Below are 22,844 nucleotides of genomic sequence, written 5' to 3'. Positions count from 1 at the left end.
GCCCAGGCTGGAGTGGCGGCCCCATCAGGGTTCCCTGCCACCTTGACTGTCTGCGCTGAAGCGAGCCTCCAGCCCTCCAGAGTAGCCGGGACTACAGGCACGTGATGCACACCTGGCGAATTCATTTCTATTTTAGTGGAGAGGAACTCCCACTGTGTTGTGCCTGTGGGGTTCAGCCCTATGAGGGTCAGGGGGTGTCCCCTCTCACCGTGCTGAGGCGCTGGATCCTAGAAATAAGGAAACAGCACACCAAGAGACTGGGTAAGAGCAGCTGGGCCAGGGGCCAACGCCACTTAGAAGCGGACACAGGCGAGACCCCGACCATCCACGTGCGTCTGTGTTTACTGGGTACAGGTCAGGGGGAAGGGGATTGAGCTCCTCTGAAGAATGGTGATAGGGTCAAGACAATCACGTGAGCAACAAGCAAGGGGCCCATCCCGGTTAGGTCACCAAGGCCAGGAGACGGGCTGTGTGCAGCGTGGAGGGTGCAGTGTGCAACACTTCTTACCTAGGGGCCGGCCCTTCGAGGCTTTTCCACAGTTAGCACGGCTGACAGCACATACAGCCACCGAGGCGCAATTATGCGATTGTACCGGAGGGGATTTTAGCCCTCGGACGCTCGTGGGATTGCCGGCCAGAGGCCAGCTTTCCAGAACTGGACACAAGACACTGCAACTCCCTTTCAGGAGTGACTCTTGCTCCAAGCCTGCCGTACAGTGGGTATCTTTACGACACTGAACGCTGCCGCCTGGGCCGGCCTGCCACGTAGTGCATGCCCTCTCAGCAGGGGCACTGTCGCCTGGGCCACAGGTTCCTGTCCTGATGCGGCTGTTTTTCCCTAGCTTGTGCCTGCACTGTCTGCTCTTGACATCCTCTGACTACAAACTAGGACGTGACGATGTAAAAGGAAATAGATGAGCAGTGAGTTACTCTTCAGGCACTAAGTGTGCCGGGGGGGCTGCTCAGTCCTCCTTCCTCAGTGCCCAGAAGGGGGTTATCAGCGCTTCCCAGGCTCAATTCCCAAGATTCCCAGGTGGGATCCTCCCATCTCAGCCTCCCCAGTAACTGGAACTACAGGCATGCACCATCATGTCCAGCTAAGTTTTGTATTTTTTAGTAGAAACAGGGTTTTGGTCGCTGTGCTGGCCACACTGGTCTTGAACTCCTGGCCTCAAGTGATCCACCCGCCTCAGCCTCCCAGTGTTGGGGTTACAGGTACGAGCCACCTCGCTTGGCCCAATCTGTCTTGTTCAAGGGTCTCAGCCATGAATCTTGTGACAGGTGAGGAAAAGATAAGACTTCTCCCCACTACAGAGAATCTGATGAAGGTGCAGCTCCCAATAGTGGGCCATGGTCACTCCCGGGGTCGTGAGGTCCTCCAGCCAAGGAGCCCCCTGACCTGAAACGGGATGACGATGCCCTGGGCAGCCCAGGGCTCAGCTGCTTCCTCCTGCCAGCTGCTCTGTCCGAGACACCAGTTCTTGGGCAGTGACGCTATCCCACTGACCCCAAAAGCCAGGACAGCTCCAAGCCCCCCAGCTCAGCTGAGACAAGGGCAGAGCCCCCCGGGCCACGTGTGGTGGGGACCTGAGTGTGGCTGGGCTCTCCCTTTAACACCGACTCCTACATCCTCACAGCTGTGTGTGTGTGGAGAGGGGTCTCTGTGGGCTGTCCCACCATGGTCATCAGCAGCTGCCCCCGGGGGACTCTGGGAGCCTCGTCCAGACATGGAAAAGACTGCAGGAGGCTCAGCTGCCCTTGGGAGCAGCCTCCCACTCCTCAGGAGGCTCCCCCACCCAGCTCAGCACTGAAGCCGGCCTGGATGAGGCTGCCCCCACCCTTTGGGCAGGACAAAGTCTCGGCCATCAGAAGCCACAAGCCAGATGCCTTCCCACCAACTGGTGCAGCTATTTATAGTGCAGGGGGGCAGGGTACCAGGCAAGGAGCACCCACCGAGCCCCTCCCCTCCCCACTGAACCCCATCCTAGGGAGGCCTCTCCCCTCGCCATGTCCCCCGCCACACACCAAGTCTCCAGCCATCTCACTGACTCCCACCCCTCACTATGCCTCTCAACAGACCTGAGTCACTCCCTGCAGTCCCCTGGAGGTGTAGGGACACTGCCTGCCTTGGTTATGAAGGAGTCTACTGAGCTCACAGCCCATTCGCTCCTGTGTGCAGACCACCCCCCGCCCGCCCCCCTGGCTCCAGGCAGGTTCAGCATGTGCCTGCCTAGATGATACAGCCCACCCCCTCAATTCCTGCGCCCTCTGACCTTTAAGCCGGGCTACCTGTGGCAGGAGGACCCCTGCAGAGTGCCTGCGGCCCCTACCCTTCAGCCTGTCTTGGGCAACACCCCTATGGGAGGCCCTTGGGAGACAGCCCTGAAGGTGCCCAAACCCGCTGGGAGGCGGCCTGCCAGCACGCACAGGTCCCTTAGGTGGGAGCTTCCCGGCTCACAGCCAGAGGCTGACTGCCCGGCGGCTCTTCGGGTAAGGGGCCCCAATCCCTCCGAGGACCAGCCCTCCCATGCTCAAGGTGGCTGCTCTGAGGCCTGCTTGCCCAGCTCCAGGACTGCCTGCTGCCCAAGGCTCCCCGGAAGCAGCAGGGAACCCCACCCTTCTCAGCCCCAGCGGCAGCCTCACAGCGGGACCAGGCCCAGGAAGGCCAGGGAGCCAGGCCAGCCCCCAACAGGAAGTGAGGTTGGGAGGGTTCGGCCATTTCTCACACTCAGACGGAAGCTGGGCCACACAGGTCAGGCACACACCATCGGGGCTGCGGCTGCTTGGAATTTATTTTCCGCTTGGTGCCAGGTGCACAGTTCTGGGTGTCAGGAAAGCTGCCGGGCGGTGGAGAGCCGGGCCCTCACTCCTTTTTGGTGTCTGCTGTGTGGATGTGGAGGTCTGCCAGCTGCAGCCGCCTAATCTACGGGGGAGGGGGGTTGGGGGGCGTGGGGGTTTGCGGGGCGGGAGGGGCTCTGGTGGCCTAGCGCCTCCGCAGGCCTGGAGCTGGTGGTCATCGCTCAGGTCAGGACGGCGGCCCAGTGCTGGCTGTGCTGGGCTGACCACCGGGCTGCTTCCTCAGCGCGTCCTGAGCCAGGCCACGGGTGGTCACGCTGCGGGAGGCCTGGGGGGGTTCCGGGTGCTCTGCAGACTCCAGTACCGTGGCCATGAACGGGAGGGTGGACTTCCCGAAAAAGAAGCTGGCCCACCAGTGCCCCGGATCAGCCTTGGGGATACCTGAGAAGCGAAGCAGGGTCATGACGGTGCCAGCTTCTGGTGGGGCCGGGAAGAGGGGGCGGCCCCGCACTCACCCGGGGGGTGGGGAATGGCTTCCGCGGGGCTCTCGGTACTACCGCAGGAACTGTTGCTGGAAGTGGAACCCAGGCGGCCTGGAGAGGAGAGGCCCCGTCAGCAGCGCGGGGCGCGGGGACCCCCAGCCCACCGGCCCTTAGGGGTCCTGCAGGCGGCGCGTGGGGCGCGGAGCGAGCAGGGCGTCTGCGTGGTGGGGGGCAGGGGCTACTCACGCCGGTAGTAGTCGTGGGTGGCCACGAGCGAGCCGCTGGAGGGGATGGCCGCCATGCTCTGGCTTGCGGGCTGGTGGGACCTGCGCAGGGTCGAGGGGCCCCTCGGGTCAGCGGGCCTCGCTAGGGAAGGCGCTCCCGGGCGGGTGGAGCCGCCGCGCGCGGCTAGTTACCGAGGCGGGCGGGGCGCCCCAGCTCCCGGGACCGCCTTCGCCGCGCGGGGCGCGGGCGGCTCCAACCAGCCCGAACCGGCCGCGCCGGAGGAACAAAGGCGCTTTGTGCGCGCGGCCTCCAGGAACCCGGCGCGCGTCGTCCCGACCCGCCCGGCCCGAGAGCGGCCCGCCCGGGACCCCGCGCCCAGCGCGCGCCAGGCGGAGACGACCGGAGAGGAGGGGAGAGGGGGAGCCCCCGGCCCGGCCCGCCCCGCGCACCCCCGGCCTGCTCGTCCCATCCGCGCGCCCCGCGGACCCTCACCTGGGCGGCGACCCCTCCGGGCCTCGGCGCACGATCACGGGAGGCGGGGACGGGGGCGCTAGGCCACGGAGCCCATTTGCAGAGGAGACCGCGGGAGGCCGCTCCACGACCGAGACGGGCGCGCGCGGGGTGCGCAGGCGCGGACGCGCCCACTTTTATGCGCGGGGTCCGGGCGCGTCACGGGGGGCTGGGCGCGCCGGCTCCTCCCCAGCCCCGCTCGGCCCCGCCCCCGCCCCGCTCCGCCCCCCGCCCCGCTCGGCCCCGCCCCGTGCCCCGCCCAACCCCGCTCGGCCCCGCCCCCACCCCCCGCCCCGCTCGGCCCCGCCCCGGGCCCCGCCCAACCCCGCTCGGCCCCGCCCCGGGCCCCGCCCAGCCCCGCTCGGCCCCGCCCAGCCCGTCTCGGCCCCGCTCCCGTGCCCACTCGCTCCGCCCCGATCCCCGGCGAAGCCGCGTCCCCAGCTTCTTCCTCGGTCCGAGTGTCGTCGCCTTGCGGCTTCCGCTGAACCCAGCCCTGCGGTGGCTTTCGTCTGGGACGGCCCGGCCGGGCCTGGGTCTGCCGTGCCAGGCCTCCAGGTCCGAGCCCGGCCATCACAGCCTTGGTGACCCGCACGTACAACTCCGGCCGGTCCCCAGGAGCCAGAAAGTCTGAAGTAACCAGGTGGCCACACAGAGAAGTGAAACAACTTGCTCCTGTCTCAACTAATGGCTCTCCCCCTGCGACCCGCAACCACCGTTCCTGCTCGGCCTTGCGGATTTCCCCCTGCACACTGGGCTTCCCAAGTGACCATGCAGCCCGTGACGCCCTTCCTCTCCCCAAGACACATTACCACCTTTAGCTGACCGGTCGCCCCAACCTATATGACCAGCCCCCTTTCCTACCCGCTTTGCCTAACTCCTTTGGGCTTGGCCCGCTTACACCCAGCGCGAAACAAACCGGCCCCGTTTCCCACGCAAAGCCCGGTGGTGTCGGCACGCGAGCGACGCGCCTGACAAGCAGGGGTTAAAAGACTCCGCCCCGAGTCCCAGAGCCCCGCCCCCTCCCCGCCCCGGGTTCAGGCCCCGCCCTTCCCCGCCCCGCCCCGGTCCCAGAGCCCCGCCCCCTCCCCGCCTTGGGTCCTAGAGCCCCGCCCCTTCCCCCACCCCGGTCCCAGAGCCCCGCCCCCTCCCCGCCTTGGGTCCTAGAGCCCCGCCCCTTCCCCCACCCCGGTCCCAGAGCCCCGCCCCCTCCCCCCGCCCCGGTCTCAGAGCCCCGCCCCTCCCCCGCCCCCGGTCCTGGAGCCCCGCCCCCTTCCCCCGCCCATCCCCTGGAGCCCCTCCCCTCCCCCCGGGTCCTAGAGCCCCTCCCCCTCCCCGTCCCAGAGCCCCGCCCCCTCCCCGCCCCGGGCCCTAGAGCCCCGCCCTTCCCCCCTCCCTCCCGCCGCCCCATCCGCCGGCCCTGGCCGGTCTCGGAGCCCAGCCTGGCCCGTCCGGTCCGTCCCCTCCAGCCGCCGCTCCTCCCCGGCCCTGGCCCTGCTCCGAGCCCAGCCTGGCCCAGCCCGTCCCGTCCTCTCCAGCCCCAGCGGAGGCGGCGGGAGCGCCGGGCGGTCCCCCAGGTGCTGCGGGCGCGGATCCCTCCGGGCCGGCCTCCGGGGACTTCGCAGCCAGAGGATCCCGGATCCCTCCGGAGCCCCGCTCGCAGCTGTGGCGCCTCTGGACCCTGCGCCCAGGTTCCCAGCCCCAGGCCGCTCCGGCCGCCTGCAGGGGGCGGTGAAAGGGTGGGCGGGCGGCGGGGCGCAGACCGGAGGGAGGCGGGTTTCGGGGTTGAGGGTCAAGGCTGCCGCTTAGGGCGAGTCTCCTGTCTCTGGAGGCTGGGGCTGGGCCCCGCTGCGCAGAGAGCGCATGTTTGGGGGACCCAGGGCGCTCCCGGCAGGAGCCCTGGGGACGGCCCGCCGCGCCTGCTGTCCATCAGGAGGGGCGCGTCTTCCCTCCCCAGGTAGAACGGCGTTCCGCCCCGCCCCGCCCCGCCCCGCCCCGCCCCGCGCAAACTCCTCCCCCCCCGCACCCCAAACACCGCCCCCACCCCTCCCTCGGCTCGCGGGGGAAGGCGGCCACCCCGACGGAAACCCCGTTTCTTTACAGGCGGGGCCCGGCTGGGCGGCGTCTTCCCGGCGGAGACGGGGGTCCGCGGCGCGGCGCAGTCCGAGGCTCCGGGAGTCGGGCCGGGTGGGCTCGTTTCGGGGCTCCCGGAGCTGGCGGGGCGGCCGTGTGCCCGTGTCGTTCCGGAGGCCGAGGCCGACGACACCGGACTCCGCCCCGCGGGCGCTCAGACGGGGCCCAGAGCTCGGCAGGGACCCCGGGAGGCCCCAGACTTGGAGGGGCGCCCTTGTGCCCCTGAGCAGGTGGGACGGCGCTCGCGGGCCCCGCCCCGTTCTGTGTGCCCATTTCGGAGCGCGTTAAGCACCCGCTGTGTGCGTGTGGCGGGGCCAAGCGCAGGGAGCCGCGAGCCGGAGGGGAACGGCCTTCCCGTGGCGGGCGGAGCGCAGAGGCTGCGGCGGGGTCGGGTTCAGCGAGGTCTGCGCAGGAGGGCAGGGAACCACCTGAGCCCCCGCTGGGAGTCTGAGCTCGGTGCTGGGTGGCCGTGGGGGGACCTGCCCTGGGAGAGGGGTGCGGCCCCCGCTGGGTCACTGATGAGGCAGATGGGTCAGCGGCGTTGACACTCGGAGGGTGGAACTTTATGACCAGACCCAGGCTTGTCTCTGGAGGCTTGCACTGCCAGCCCGAAGGACCCGCAGCCCAGCGCTGGCCCACCACAGCCTTCTGCATCCGTGTGGGCCAGGGGCACTCCCTGGACAGCCCCTCACAACTGACTCAGCAGCCTGGGCAGCAGACCGAGAGACATCTGCAGCCCAGGAAGTGGGGGTGGGGCCTGGGTCGCAGGCCACCCCATCTCTGAGGCTGAGAGCTGCCCATCCTGAATCTGGGCATGGTGGTACCTGAGCTGGGGTACAGCTGGTTGGGGTGAAGGCTGGTGCCAAGCCTTGGGTCCTGGCCAGGACTCGGAGCAGCACTGCCCCAGGGTAGGCAAAGGGACTGGGGTCACCGGGTCAGGTCTCTTGTGGCAGACCCATTGAGGGGAGCATACAGGGCCCAGCCTTGGGGAGTTCCCTGGAGAAGGGGGCGGCCTAGGGCCCTTGCAGGGATCTGGAGACCTGCCAGGGCTTCTCCTGGCCAGGCTGGGGCTGCCTTTGGCCTTGTCTGGGCCGAGTACAGTTCCTGTGGGCAGAGATGGGGTAGCTGGGGGGAGGGGGGCGGTCCCATTTTGGCAGTTCAGGACATAAGTTTGGGTAAATGCCGAATAAGCACCAGAGCAGGGAGGGGCTCCGGGCAGCGGGAGCTTCGGTAGGGGGTGGGTGTGGAGGGGCTGGAGCCAGGTCTGGCCCCTGCAGAAAATGCTCCCTAGTGGTGCTCAGGCTCTGCCCCTCCCTCCGGCCTTCTTGGGCTGGCTCAGGACTGGGCAGCTGTTGGTGGGGGACAACGGGGGGAACGGAGCTAGGCAGTGCTGACTCACCACTTAGTTTGGGGTCCTGAGACCCCCCCCAGGACCTCAGGAGGCTACAGAGCCCCCAACCCCAACACAGACCTGTGCCTGCCCTCAGGATGGAGGAGCCTCCACCATCCCAGAAGCAGGCTAGGGCTACGGAGGGGCCGTGAGACTGGGGTTGCACTCAGGGCGCCCCTCTCTCAGGTTGGAGTTGCAGCTCCCTTGGGTGGGGGCTGGGAGACCTGCTGATCTGGCTTCAAGATCGTTGCAGTTAGTGGGGGGCTGTTTGGTGCTGTTGGGTTAGACAGGGCTCCGTTCACACTGAGCCCAGCAGAGCCTCCCACAGCCAGCTCCAGACGCCAACACCTGCCTTCCTGGCCAGTGCTGAGCAGGGCCACAGGACACGGCCTGTCTAGCCGAGGGCTGGGCTAGCTGTGCCAGGCCGGGCCTGGGACTCGGAAGGCTGCGCTGTGGTAACCTCCGGCCAGGGACTCTGTCCTGTTAGAGCTGTCCCAGGTCTGTCCTCAGGGGCAGACACTGAGATGGAGTTTGGGTGCAGAGTGAGCACTGGGACCAGCACCTGGGAAGGGGATGGGGAGGGTGCAGGGCCAGGCCTGGCTGGACAGGGATTGGGACGGCCCGCGTTGGCATGGCCAGCACAGTCTTGGTGCCTTCCTTGGACCTGGAGGCAGCCACCCAGGGACGGGAGACCCTGGTGAGGTGTCTGTGACCCAGGCCCACCCTGACCTGAAAGAGCCGACGGGGGGTGGGGGGCCGTCTGCCGACCACGCCCTGCTGGACAGCCGGTCTTCTGACCCCCTCTAGGCTGGCCTGACCAGTCCACCTCATTCTCAGCCTCACCAACTGACATCAATCGCAGAGACTCTGAAAGGAGGCATTTTCATTTTCCTTAAAGTGAAAAGGTAAAAACTGCACTTACTGAGCCAGGACGGTGGGGCTCTGTGAGTCCGTCTGCACAGCAAGCCTCGGGGACACTGCATGGCTGGCCGATGCATCCTGGCCAGGGCGGGAGAGGGCGGCCAGGCCCGCTGGGACCCCCAGCCTCAGTGAGGACCCCGGGATGCCCTCAGGGGCTGCCCCCTGGTTCTTGTCCCCTCCGAAGTGCAGTGGAGGCGGCAGATGTCACTGGCCCACATCCTCGTCTGGCTGAGGGGCTGCTGATGGCCCCTGCCTGTGGCTCTTGCTGGGAACCATGTGGCCTGGGCTTGGACCACATCCACCTGCTCTTGCCAGTGGCTGAGCCTGGCTTTTCCCATGACAGTGGCCACAGACAGAGGGGACCACGCCACCAGGAGGGATGAGTTCAGCGAGTATCGGCTCCCCTCTCGCCTGGCTCTGAAGGTTCAGTGGTGCCCTTGGTGTGTCTGGGGGCTTGTGGGAGGCCCCAGGTCTGCAGGGCCGAGTGCGGGGTCAGGAAGCAAGAGCAAGGAGAGACATGGCACCCGAGCCTCTTTGGCTGCAGGAGAAGGGGATGGAAAATGCATTGTGTGCAGGCGACGGGAGGCCGGACCAGCCCTGGTGCCTGCCGGGCTGTGATCACTGGCAGGGATAGCATCGATGGGACAGTCAGCGGAGAGGGCAGCACAGCTGCACGAGGGCGGTGATGGCATCCATGGGGTCGGTCAGCAGAGAGGACAGCACAGCTCCATGAGGGCGGTGATGGCATCGGTAGGGACAGTCAGATGGAAAGGATGGGGCAGGGCTGGATGAGGATGGTGACAGCCACAGGTTTCCCGCAGGGCAGGAGGGAAATGCTTCCCGTCTCACTCGTAAGGGCTGCCTGCCGTCCCTTAGACACTGTGGCCTCCCTCGTGGACGGGCCGGCGGTGGCACCTTCCTAACCAGCGTGTGGGGAGGACGGGAAGGGAGGCCCCATGCGGACGCTTACAGCCCTGCTCTGCCTCCGGCACCCATCGCCACCCGCACTCTGCTCCTCCCACAGGTGTCTGGGGGCGGGGCGAGACTTCGGCCAAAGCCGGAGCCAGGGCGGGACCCCTGGGGCTCCTAAGTTGGCCCCTGGAGGGAGAGTGGTGTGTTCGCACCATGGTCCTGGTGGCCCAGCTCTGCCCATTGCCTTCGGGGTCAGAGGCTCTTCCTCCTGGTGGCAGCTGCTGCCCAGCTCTCTGGCCAAAGCTGGTGCCTCTTAGATGGCGTCACCATCTGCTGAGGAAGATAGAAAATAGAAGGGCTGACTAATGTTTGATGAAGGCGGGCCATGCCCCTGACTCGCCAGATGACGGCCGGGGGCAGCGGCCGGGGCTCCCTGTTCCTCAGCGTCCCTGCCCATGAGATGGCGTAGCTCACTCCTGGGGCGACCTCAAGGGTAAGATGCTTCCTGCAGGTGCCTGGACCAGTGTCTGGCACGGGGCAGGCGCTTGGTGAAAGTTCAGCTTGAATCTCTGCACTTCTCACTGTTGGCAGTGGCCTGGGGCATTTGCTTGGTGTTTACACAGCACTGTGGAGCAGCTGGTGCGTCGGTTCGCCCCGGTCCCAGGGGCTGAGGCGGAGCCAGCCCTGTCGGAGGCAGGCGTTCCACACGGGTATCGGGCAGAAGATTGAATTGCATAATAAAATAAAGATTTCCAGAGTGAAGGGGTGAGAAGGTCAACGAACCCGCTCCCCAAAATGCACCTATAAATCTGAACAAAAGTCAGAAATGACCATTTCAGTGCTTTGGAATTTAACCAAAGGCAAGCAACAACCCAAGGAGTCTTTATTCATCAAAGAGCCAGGCGCCGTGGTCCCAGCTACTCAGGAAGCTGAGGCGGGAGGATCACTTGAGCCCAGGAGTTCCAAGCTGCAGTGAATTATGATCACACCACTGTTCTCCAGCATGGGTGACAGGGAGAGACCCCATCTCTAAAAAGAATAAAACCCTGAACTTTAGGATAAAATCCAAAATTACCTGGCATAAGTGAACCAGGAAAATCTCCATTTAAGTGGCAAATGAGGCCGGGCTCGGTGTCAGGAGGATCACCTGAGGTCGGGAGTTCAAGACCAGCCTGACCAACGCAGCGAAACACCGTCTCTACTAAAAATACACAGATTAGTGGACATGCTGTTGGTCACCTGTAATCCCAGCTACTCAGGAGGCTGAGGCCAGAGAATTACTTAGACCCAGGAGGTGCACTGAGCCGAGACTGTGCCATTGCACTCCAGCCTGGGCGACAGAGTGAGACTTCGTCTCCAAAAAAAAAAATAATAATAATAAATTGGCCGGGCACGGTGGACCATGTGGCCAGGAGTTTGAGACCAGCCTGGCCAACACGGTGAAACCTCATTTCTTCTAAAAATACAAAAAATTAGCTGGGTGTCGTGGCGCACACCTGTAGTCCCAGCTACTCTGGAGGCCGAGGCAGGAGAATCACTTGAACCCAGGAGGTGGAGGTTGTGGTAAGCAGAGATCACGCCATTGCACTCCAGCCGCTTGACACAGCAAGACACTGTCTCAAAATAAAAATTATAATGATAATAATAATAAATTAGCCAGGCGTGATGGCAGGCGCCTGTAATCTCAGCTACTCAGGAGGCCGAGGTAGGAGAATCGCTTCAAACTGAGGGGCGGAGGTTGCAGTGAGCTGGCAGTACACCACGGCCTCCTGCCCGGGTAACAAAGTGAGACTCCATCTCATAATAATAATAATAATAATAATGATATAGAGAAATTATGCTATTCAATTACTTTTATTGAGGTCAAATTCCCATATCATAAAATTGAGGGTTTAAAAATATGCAATTCAGTAACATCATGGAAGACTCCCGGAGCAGGGCACCCGTGAGCACCTCTGTCTGGTTCCAAAACATTTCATCTTCCCAAAAGGAAACTCCACACACATCAGACAGTCTCTTCCCGGTCCCCCGCCCCAGCCCCTGCAACCACTACTTTGCTTTCTACCTCTGTGAATTTACCTATTCTGAGCTCATCGTACAAATGGAATCATACAAATTGTGCCTTTTTCTTTCTGGTTTATTTCGCCCAGCTTTCTAGGTTTATTTATTTATTTATTTATTTATTTATTTATTTATTTTGAGACGGAGTTTCGCTCTTGTTACCCAGGCTGGAGTGCAATGGCGCGATCTCGGCTCACCGCAACCTCCGCCTCCTGGGTTCAGGCAATTCTCCTGCCTCTGCCTCCTGAGTAGCTGGGATTACAGGCATGCGCCACCATGCCCAGCTAATTTTTTGTATTTTTAGTAGAGACAGGGTTTCACCATGTTGACCAGGATGATCTTGATCTCTTGACCTCGTGATCCACCCGCCTCAGCCTCCCAAAGTGCTGGGATTACAGGTGGGAGCCACTGCGCCCGGCCCGGTTTATTTTTTTTTTTTAGATGGAGTTTAACTCTCATTGCCCAGGCTGGAGTGCAATGGCACGATCTCAGCTCACCACAGCCTCCGCCTCTGGATTCAAGCAATTCCCCTGCCTCAGTCTCCCGAGTAGCTGGGATTACAGGCATGCACCACCACACCTGGCTAATTTTGTATTTCTCGTGGAGATGGGGTTTCTCCATGTTGGTCAGGTCTCAAACTCTCGACCTCAGGTGATCCACCCGCCTTGGCCTCCCAAAGTGTTGGGATTACAGGCGTGAGCCACCGTGCCTGGCCATATTTATTTTTATTATGGCTGAATAATATTCCTTTGGGTGGCTAGATCACATTTATGCATTCATCCATTGATGGACATTTGAGTGTTTTCACCTTTTGGATATTATAAATAGTGCCGTTGCAAACATTGCAGGTACAAGTTTTTGTACTGTACTTGGGAGTGGAATTGCTGGGTCACATGGTAATTCAATGTCTAACTTACTGAGGAACTGCCAGACTTTTCCACAGTGGCCGGAACATTTTACATTGCTATCAGCAATGGAAGAGGTGTCCCATCTCTCCACGTTTTTGCCAACACTTGGTATTTTTCATGTCTCTGATTATAGCCGCCTTAGAAAGTGTGCAGTGGCATCTTACTGTGACTTTGATATGCGTTTTCCTAGTGACTAATGATATTGAGTATCTTTGTATTTACTGATTGACCATTTGGGCATCTTCTTTGGATAAGTGTATTTGGACCTTTCACCCGTTTCACGCTGGGTTTTTGTCTTTGTGTTGTTGAGGCGTAGGAGTCTTTATAGATGCTGAATGCGGGAGCCTTATCGGCTGTGATCTGCAGATACTTCCCCCCATTCTGTAGATTGCGTTGTCCTCTTGACACTGTCCTTTGATGCACAAAAGTTTTTAATTTCGGCAAAGTCCAGTTACCTACTTTCTTTTACGTTGCTTGTGGTTTTAGTGTCTTATCTAAGAATTCATTCCAAGGTCATGAACATTTACTTTTTTTTTTTTTTTTTTTTTGAGACAGGGTCTTCCTCTGTCGCCCAGGCTGCAGGGCAGTTGCACATTCTCAGCTCCCTGTTGCCTGACCTCCTGCACCCAAGGGACTCCTCCATGTCAGCCTTCCTGGGAGCTGGGACTACAGGTGCACATCACCACTCCAGGCTTTCTTAATTTTGTGTAGAGACGTGGTCTCTCTATTTTGCCTAAGCTGGTCTTGAACTCCTGAGTGATCCTCCCACCTCAGACTCCCAAATTGCTGGGGGATGATAGGCATGAGCCGCTGCCTCCAGCCTACACCTATGGTTTCTTCGAATAGTTCTACATTTTTATTAGATCTCATGTTGATGTATGAGTGAGAGAAAGGCCCAGCTTCATTATATTGCAGGTGGATATGCAGTTTTCCCAACATCATTTGTTAAAAAGTCTATTTTTTCCATATAAGACCTAGTTTTATTTCATTTTATATTTTATTTTATTTTATTGAGATGGAGTCTCACTCTGTTGCCCAGCCTGGAGTGCAGTTGTGCAATCTTGGCTCACTGCAACCTCCTGGGTTCAAGTGATTCTTGTGCCTCGGCCTCCCAAGTAGCTGGGATGACAGGCGTGCATTGCCACGCCCAGCTGATTTTTGTATCTTTAGTAGAGATGGGGTTTCACCATGTTGGCCAGGCTGATCTGGAACTCCTGGCCTCAGGATATCTGCCTGCCTCAGCCTCCAAAAGTGTTGGGATTACAGGCGTGAGCCACTGCTCCCAGGCATGACCTCATTTTAGAAATTGCTATAAAATCACATTAATCAAGACAGTGTGTTATAACAAGATGTCTTAGAAAAATAAAAATAGGCCGGGCGCGGTGGCTCAAGCCTGTAATCCCAGCACTTTTGGAGGCCGAGGCGGGTGGATCACGAGGTCAGAGATCGAGACCATCCTGGTCAACATGGTGAAACCCCGTCTCTACTAAAAATACAAAAATTAGCTGGGCATGGTGGCGCGTGCCTGTAATCCCAGCTACTCAGGAGGCAGAGGCAGGAGAATTGCCTGAACCCAGGAGGCGGAGGTTGCGGTGAGCCGAGATCGCGCCATTGCACTCCAGCCTGGGTAGCAAGAGCGAAACTCCGTCTCGAAAAAAAATAAAAATAAAAATAAAAATAAAAATAACGGAACAAACCAGAATGAGACAGTGAGGTCTTGTGAGGAGACAGACATGTGCTTCGGTATCAAAGGACAGAGTCGAGAGACAGCGCCACACAAATGTGACCAGATGTTCTCTGGGAAAGGCACAGCAGTGATTTGATAAAGTATATTCTTTTCCGCTGGGCACAGCGGCTCATGCCTGCAGTCCCAGCACTTTGGGAGGCCGAGGCGGGCGGATCACTTGAGCTCAGGGTTTAGCGATCAGCTGAGGCAACATGGTAAGAACTTGTCTCTACCAAAAATAGCTGGGCGTCATGGCACGTGTCTATGATAGTGCCTTCTACTCGGGAGGCTGAGGTGGGAGGATCGCTTGAGCCCAGGAGGCGGAGGTTGCAGTGAGCTGAGATCATGCCACTGCACTCCAGCCTGGGCAACAGAGTGAATTCTTATTAAAAAAAAAAGTGTCATATTTTCACAAATGGTGTTGGAAGAATTTGACATTCACATGCCAAAAAAATAAAGAGCCTTGACCTGAATGTCACATACTATACAAAGATTAACTGCAAAGGGACAATGCATCCAAGTGTAAAACGTAAACTATAGAACAGCTGGAAGAAACTACAAGAGATGATCTTTGTGACCTGAGTAGCCAAAATTAAAAGCATGATCCATTTAAGAAAAATGGGTAAACTGGGCTTCACTGAAATAAAAAACTTGTATTGTGAGTGATCCTGTTAAAAGATTAGAAAGACAAGCTGCAGACTTGGAGAAAGTATTTGCAGATCACACATCTGACAGAGGACTAGTGTCCGCAATACATAAAACACTCTCAAGACTCAACAGCAAAAAATAAAAGTAAACAATTCGGTTTAAAAATGGGCCAAGGGGCCGGGCACAGCGGCTCATGCCTGTAATCCCAGCACTTCGGGAGGCTGAGGCGGGCAGATCATCTGACGTCAGGAATTAGAAACCAGACTTACCAGCATGGTGAAACCCCGTCTCTACCAAAAATACAAAAATTAGCCGGGCGTGGTGGTGTGTGCCTGGAATCCCAGCTACTCGGGAGGCTGAGGCAGGAGAATCGCTTGAACCCAGGACTCAGAGGTTGCTGTGAGTGAGATGGTGCCACTGCACTCCAGCCTGGACGACAGAGCGAGACTCCATCTCAATAAAAAAAAAAAAAAAAGAAAAGAAAAGAATGAAAGGCTGGACGCAGAGGTTCACACCTGTAATCCCAGCACTTTGGGAGGCTGAGGTGTGTGGATCACGAGGTCAGGAGTTCAAGATCAACCTGGTCATCATAGTGAAACCCCATCTCTACTGAAAATGCAAAAATTAGCCAGGTGTGGTGGCATGCACCTGTAATGCCAGCTACTCAGGAGGCTGCGGCAGGAGAATCGCTTGAACCCAGGAGGCAGAGGTTGCAGTGAGTGGAGACCACCATTGCACTCTAGCCTGGGGGACAGAGTGAGACTCTGCCTCAAAAGAAAAAAAAAAAAAGGCCAGGGATTTTAATAGCCATTTCTGCAAAGAAGACATACAAATGGCTAAAAGGTATGCAACAGAGTCACACTGTTAGTCGTTAGGGAAATGCAGATAAAACCCCCAGTGAGACAGCAGGTCACACCTGCCAGAAGCTAAAAAGAGACCCACAATAACAGAACCGGAGGAGTGGAAACCCTGCTGCGTAGCCGTTGGGGCTGTCCAATGGCGTGACCACTTCGGGAAACACTTTGGCAGTTCCTCAAAAGGTTAAATTTAGCCACCGGATTTTGCTCCTCAGAACCTACCCAGGATAAATGAAAACGTGGCTACACAAAAAACTTGTATGCCCACAGAGCACTGTTCCTATTAGCTAAAACGTGGAAACAGGCAGGTGCAGTGGCTCACGCCAGTAATCCCAGCACTTTGAGATGCCAAGGAGGGCGGATCACCCGAGGTCAGGAGTTTCAGACTGGCCTGGCCAACGTGGTAAAACCCCGTCTCTACTAAAAATACAAAAATTATCTGGGCCTGGTGGTGGGTGCCGATAATCCCAGCTGCTTGGGAGGCGGAGGCAGGAGAATCACTTGAACCTGGGAGGTGGGTGGAGGTTGCAGTGAGCTGAGATCACGCCACTGCATTCCAGCCTGAGCAACAGAGCGAGACTCCGTCTCAAGAAAAACATAAAAGGGGACACAACCCAGATGTCCATCAGCTGACGAATGATGGACAAGGCAAGGCCCCTCCCAACAGCAAAGTGTTGTTTGGCAATAAGAAAGAATGAAGTCCTGGTGGAGGCTGCGATGCGGAGAAGCCACACCCAGAACAGCCAGCGGAAGGCAGCCGGTTGGCAGAGGTGACACACCGCACCGTCCCGCGCACAGGAAGCGTCCAGAACAGGCAGAAAGCAGCCCAGCGGTTCCCGAGGCTTGGCTGGCAGTGGAAGAGGAATGGGGACTGATTAGCAAGTGGTACAAGGTTTCTTTTTGGGGTGATGAAACGTTCTAAAATTAGATGATGGCGATGGTGGCACAGCTCTGTGACTGTCACAGCTGCTGCAGCACTCACTCCAAATGAGTGACTGTCATGGCATGTAAATGACATCTCAATAAAGCTGTTTTTAAAAAAGGATAACAGACTTCGACGGGAGCTTCGCCCAAGACCATGTACCAACCAGCCTGTGAGATGTTCCTCAACAATCGGAGGGAAATGCAAATTAGAAGCAACATGAGATGCTACCTGTGAGAACAGCTGAAAAAACAATCCAAACACCAACGGTATCAAGTGCCATGGCGGCCGTGAGGCTCCTGGAACTCCCCTGGGAGCGCAGGTGACGCAGCCACGTCTGAGGCCGGGTCGGCAGCTTCTGACAACAGGAATCGTGTGCCCGGCGTATGACCCGGCAATTCTGCGTCTCCGCATTTCTCCAAGACAAATCCAAACAGGTTTGCATTAAGAAACTGTATGCCCATGTTGATGGCAGCCCTGTTCACAACTGCTCAACCTGGAAGTGTCCTTCTGAGGGCGCGTGGACGGGCCGCGGTGCGTGGTGTGGGAGATCCCGCTCAGCGACAGAAGGAATGAGCTCTCGATCCCGAAACCCCCCGGACAGGCCTCCGCCGCGCTGGCTGAGCGAGGAGAGCCAGACCCGACACAGCACGGTCATGCCTATCCTGGGACTTGTCCAGCGCCCTCAGAGCAAACGAGGCTTCCCTGGGTCAGAGGTGGGGGACCACAAAGCGGGCGTCCGGGGAGTTCTGAGCTGGGGGATGTCCCGCCTCCCCCCCGTCGCAGCGGTGGTAGCAGGTGTGTTGTGTGAATATCTGTAGAATTGTACATCTTCCAAAAAAGTCAACTTATGTGTGATAATTCAAAAGAATGACAGATTAAAAAGTCATTTAAAAAGCACAGCCACTGTAGTGAACACTGATCCAGGTTCGAATTGCCCAGGAACACTAAGTCCAGAGATGGCTTTTGTTGAGGGACGGGCACTGGCCTAACCAACGTGAGACAGGACTCTTAGAGGGCAGTGGCAGGAGCACGGAAGATTCCAGGTGGCGGTTTCGCAACTGTCAAAAGGGAGCTGTAGAAACAGCTGGGGAGGCAAGGGGGTGATAAGACCCTGAAAACCAGGACACGGGCCAGGCTGGCTCAGATGATGGTGGGCTTGCCCTGGGTTTCACTGATGACCTAATTATGTGCTTATCAATAAACAAATCCCACTCGGCAGTGCCGTGGCAGCGCCAGGAACACACATATTTGATGTGAAAATGCATGGCACCACCTTTTCCCAGAAGTCTTTATGACTATTCCACTCCTTGGTTAAAGAAACCCATTAAAGGTAGAAACCCCAAACCCTGCCTCATGGCTCTCTCTTGAGAACACCCTCACTCTCCTTTCTTTTTTTTTTCTCTTTACGTATTTACGTATTTATTTGTTTTTATGAGGTTGGGTCTCACTATGTTGCCCAGGCTGGTCTCATACGGCTGGGGTTAAGCGGTACTCCTGCCTCGGTCTCCCAGTGTGTTAGGGTTACAGGTGTGAGTGAGCCTTCACACCCGGCCACACTCTGCTTTCTTGAAGGTGTGCTTTTTGCCTTGCAATAAATCTCTACTTCCACTATTTTCGAACTCATTCTTGAATTCCTTCTTGTGATGGTGTCAAGAGGCTGGACACTGGCCTGGGGCAAGGTCCCGTTGGCATTTGAGGACCTCCTCTGACCACTGGTGTCAAAAGTATATCCTTACTAGTTTTTTCTTTTCTTTTCTTCCTTTTTCTTTTTTTTTCTTTTCTTTTTTTTTTTTTTTAGGCAGAGTCTTGCTCTGCTGCCAGGCTGGAGTGCAGTGGTACAGTGTCGCCTGGGTTCAAACGGTTCTCCTGCCTCAGCCTCCCAAGTAGCTGGGATTACAGGTGCATGCCACCACATCCGGCTAATTTTTGTATCTTTAGTAGGGAGAGGGGGTTTCACCTTATTGGCCAGGCTGGTCTTGAACTCCTCACCTTGTGATCCACCTGCCTCAGCCTCCCAAAGGGCTGGGATTATAGGCATGAGCCACTAGTTTTTGCTATTTTTTTTTTTTTTTGAGACGGAGTTTTGCTCTTGTTACCCAGGCTGGAGTGCAATGGCGCGATCTCGGCTCACCGCAACCTCCGCCTCCTGGGTTCAGGCAATTCTCCCGCCTCAGCCTCCTGAGTAGCTGGGATTACAGGCACACGCCACCATGCCCAGCTAATTTTTTGTATTTTTAGTAGAGACGGGGTTTCACCATGTTGACCAGGATGGTCTTGATCCCTTGACCTCGTGATCCACCCGCCTTGGCCTCCCAAAGTGCTGGGATTACAGGCTTGAGCCACCGCGCCCGGCACCTTTTTTTTTTTTTTTTTTGAGATGGAGTCTCACTTATTCTGTCGCCCATGCTGGACTGCAGTTGCAGGGTCTCGGCTCACTGTAACCTCTGCCTTCGGGGTTCTAGTGATTCTCGTGACTCCAGCTCCTGAGTAGCTGGAACTGCAGGGGTGTGACACCACACTCGGCTAATTTTTGAATTTTTAGTGGAGATGGGGTTTCGCCATGTTGGCCGGGCTGGTCTCAAACTTCTGGGCTCAAGTGATCGCCCACCTTGGCCTCCCAAACTGTGGGATGACAGGCGTGAGCCACCACACCTTGCCTACTTGTCAGCTACAAAGGGAACATTGGTACCTTTACTTCGAGACAGTTGTGGGTGGCAGTTTAACTAGCGAATCAAAGGTACCGTTGCCGCTGGTGGGCGGCCAGCGTCCCGTGCTCCGGGAAGGTCGCCTGGCTCCTGTGCCCGTCTGTTTACGCAGAAACGTTGGGAAAGCTCAGCGCGGGGCCGGTCCACAAAACAGCTGGTTTGCATTCTTCAAAAGTTTCAGTGTCATCGAAGATTTTTAAAAGACAGGCCCAATGTATGTGTCGTGAACATGGTAAAATAATAAAATAGTGTGAAAATAGAAAAGACTGAGCCGGGTATAGAGTCCAGCCCTACAGGGCCCTGTGGGGCCCTCCCTGCTGGTGCAGAGACCAGAAACTGTGGAAATAAAAGACACAGACACAGAGATGGAGAAGGGAGTTTGGGCTCGGGGGCTGCTGCCAGCCGGAGCGCGGAGACCTGCAGCGGCCCGAGAGCCTGGACGCTGTGACTTCTACTGAGTACGAAGCAGGGGGCGGGGAAGGTCGAGTGAGGTCACGGTGGTCGGTGACAGGGTCACGTAAATCACGTGTCTTCGAGACGGGGCCCAGGACTTCCACGTAGCCGAGGTGAGGAGAAAAGCGAATGTGGAAGCGCTCTCCGCCTATTTGTCAGAAATGTCAAGGACATTGATTCTTACCTTCTGAGACGAAGAGAAAGCAGGTGCAGAAGCGGAGCGTGAGAGTGGACGTGGAATGTGACCGCTGAAGCCAGCGCCACACAGCTAACTCCCGGGTGTCTGCAGGTCACCGCAAGAGCTCGGAGGAGCGGAGTTTTCTCCAAACTTCCCCAGGAAGGAGACGTCTCGGCCGTCTTGGACACCTCCTCCCCTAGCTGGCCAAACAGCCGGGCTTTCCCAGCGCGGGCGCTGCCGCACAGCCGAGGCGCCCTCCAGCAGCCCTTACGCGGGCGTGACGGAGGGCTTAGAGCATCTCGCCTTAGGGTCACTTTGTGCACAATGTCACCTCAGTTCCATGCCTCATAACCCGAGAGTCATTAGTAAAATTAAAGGTTATATTGAGCATATCTTTATGATTTTAAGTGAGTAACTACGATTATATATGATTATAGAAAGGAATAACTGTGTGCCTACATTTCTCATTCTTTTCTAAATCAATATTTATATGGGAACAGGCTGAGGCTTCAGACCCTTGCCACGGCACTCACAGGGTTTCCCCCACACAGCTGGGCACCGTGGCTCACGCCTGTAATCGCAGCACTTTAGGAGGCCAAAGAAGGCAGATAGCTTGAGGTCAGGAGTTTCACAGCAGGTTGGCCAACATGGTGAAACCTGTCTCTACAAAAATACAAAAATCAGCCAGGTGTGGTGGTGCGCGCCTGTAATCCCAGCTACCCGGGAGGCAGAGGCACGAGAATGGCTTGAGCCTGGGAGGCGGTGGTTGTAGTGAGCCGAGATTGCGCGACTGCACTCCAGCCTGGGCTACAGAGCAAGACTCTGCTTCAAAAATAAATAAATACGTAAATAAAAATAAAAAGACTGAGGAACTGATGAACTGTCTGAGACCGAGAGAGACGAAGAGCCTTGATGAGCCGCCCGGACAGACAGCTCTGCTGGGCGAACCGCGGCGATGGTAGCCGTGGTACTGTCTCCACTGGAGGTGTGCGCAGAAGCTTGGAGGGCTAAAGGTGGTGATTCATGCAACCTTTTCCCACGTACTTCGGAAAAAAGAATCCACATGTGTAAGGCAGAGAGAGAATGAGAAAGCAAACAGGAAAATGTTAACAGTTAGCCTGGATGACGCCTGTCGGGGAGTTCTTGGTACTGTTCTTGCAACTTTCCTGTAAGTTTGAAATCGTTGCAAAATAAAGAACTGTCTTTATACTGGTGGGGAGCTGACCTGTGCTTCCAGTTGTGCATGCCACGTAGGTCTCCCTCCGAAACAGCTCCAAGACCAGCCAAAACTCGTGCACAGCTGTCTCCAGGCAGCGGGCTGTGGGCCCTCCTCAGCCATAACACCACACGTGGGGCTCCAGGCACAGTGCGGAGGTTCCCCTGGGCTGAGAGGCAGGGACAGGAGTGAGGGCTCGACTGTGCACGTTCTGGTGCGGGGCACCTGGGGCCTCTGCAAGCCTGTGGCTGAGGGTGAGGCGGTGCTGGAGACTCACCAGGGAGCAGTGGCTGTGGGCCTTGGCTGCCGTCTGCCACTGCATTACCAATTGCCACCAATTTAGTAGCTTTAAAAAACATGCATTTATTCTGTTTTGGTGGGTCAGGAGCTCACTCACAATTCGGCTGGCTGGCTCAGGGTTTCAAGAGTGTTTCTTTCAGAGACTTGAGGTTCTCTCTGAAGGTCCATGGGTGCTGGCAGAATTCAGTTCCTTGTGGCCGTAGGACTGAGATTGCAGCTTTCCTGCTGGCTCGCATCCTGGAGCCACTGAGAGGTTCCCTGATACAAGGCCCCTTCCAGGCCTCCAGCGGCTGTATCTTAACATCCCCAAGGACAGAGCCTTGGATGATGCAACCAATCACGGACTCACTTACCACCCTTCTTGTGTCCTCTGGGCTAGACACCAACCATTGTGTTTCTCAAGGCTGTGACTCACTGGGGCTCACATTAGGTTGTGTCCGCCACAGGTTAGAGTGGAACTAAAATATTAGAGGACAAGCTGTGTTGGGTGCACTGGCATTTTGGCATTTGGACCTGGCCAGAGTGGAGAGACCCTGCCTTTGTTTTAGGAGAAGGCACTACTGTGTACAATAATGCCTGCTCCACACGCATCTAACAAAACTCCAGACCAAGCCCCAAAGAGCTCTGCAGGGGAACTGAGATTGAGGGTTGAATCTTACCAAGGTAGCAGGACTGGGGAAACACTGGGCTTTCCACAGATCGACACCGAGAAAGCATGAGAACAGGCCCACCCAGGCCCAGTAGTGAAACGACAGGCAAAGCAAACACCAGCAGCCTTCGGAGGAGGAAACAGAACAGACTCTCCTCACAGTGTCCAGTATTCAGTCGAAAATCACTAGACACACAAAGAAACAGGACAATGCAACCCACGGTCCAGGAGAAAAAGCCAATTATCAATTGACTTCCTCTCAACTTCAAATTCACCCTTTATTGCCTTCCTTAAAAAAGGGAACCTCAGCCAGGTGCAGTGGTTTGCATCTGTAATCCCAAGCCTTCGGGAGTCCAAGGTGGGTGGATCGTTTGAGCCCATGAGTTGGAGACCAGCCTGGGCAACATGGCGAGACTCCAGCTCTATAGAGAAATACAAAAATTAGCTGGGTGTGGGGCTGTGCACTTGTAGTCCTGAGTACTTGGGACATTGAGGCAGGAGGATTGCTTGAGCCTGGGAGGTCGAAGCTGCAGTGAACTGTGATGGTGCCATTGCACTACGGCCTGGGGAACAGAGTGAGACCCTGTCTCAGAAAAAAAGAAAAGAAGAGAAAAAATGAATGTGCTCAGTGTAAAGGAGAAATGCTTGAAGTAATTCTGCCCATGACTGTGGAGCAGGTATTGAAGGTTTGTGGGTAGCCCCCCACATGGGCACTGAGGACGGACAGCTGTGCAGACCCCAGGCACAATTAATGCCTTAAGAATATCTTAGTTTATGGTGTTATTACTCAGCTATTTCCTTTATATAGTCTTTCTATATAATCATATAATAACTTAATTGCTTGATATACCT

General features: G+C 57.4%; 1 protein-coding gene across 2 annotated transcripts; it reads right to left on the bottom strand.

The window, feature by feature from the left end:
- Positions 1 to 2,774: 2,774 nt before the first annotated feature.
- Positions 2,775 to 4,157, bottom strand: PPDPF (pancreatic progenitor cell differentiation and proliferation factor). 2 transcript variants are annotated; one of them, XM_074406772.1, is made up of 4 exons: positions 3,996 to 4,157; positions 3,525 to 3,604; positions 3,312 to 3,389; positions 2,775 to 3,200 (listed from the first exon to the last, which is right to left on the bottom strand). In XM_074406772.1, exons 2-4 carry the CDS (start codon positions 3,577 to 3,579, stop codon positions 3,109 to 3,111), a joined length of 225 nt encoding a protein of 74 aa, XP_074262873.1. In that variant the 5' UTR covers positions 3,580 to 3,604; positions 3,996 to 4,157; the 3' UTR covers positions 2,775 to 3,108. The 2 variants fall into 2 exon arrangements, with proteins under 2 accessions (XP_074262873.1, XP_039335448.1); XM_039479514.2 differs by having other exon boundaries at positions 2,775 to 3,237; positions 3,996 to 4,151.
- Positions 4,158 to 22,844: the final 18,687 nt, after the last annotated feature.

The sequence above is a fragment of the Saimiri boliviensis genome, chromosome 9 (genome assembly GCF_048565385.1).
Source record: "Saimiri boliviensis isolate mSaiBol1 chromosome 9, mSaiBol1.pri, whole genome shotgun sequence".
Taxonomy (NCBI): Eukaryota; Metazoa; Chordata; class Mammalia; order Primates; family Cebidae; genus Saimiri; species Saimiri boliviensis.
The sequence above is the reverse complement of the archived record's forward strand: the minus strand, read 5'-3'. Positions and strand labels throughout refer to the sequence as shown.

Excerpts from the sequence above, each read along its gene's own strand:
- PPDPF (XM_039479514.2), bottom strand. The coding sequence starts at position 3,579 with ATGGCGGCCATCCCCTCCAGCGGCTCGCTCGTGGCCACCCACGACTAC. Across the intron at positions 3,390-3,524 it reads CACCCACGACTACTACCGGC|GCCGCCTGGGTTCCACTTCC; the intron begins GTGAGTAGCCCC and ends TCTCCTCTCCAG. Across the intron at positions 3,238-3,311 it reads AGCCATTCCCCACCCCCCGG|GTATCCCCAAGGCTGATCCG; the intron begins GTGAGTGCGGGG and ends TTCGCTTCTCAG.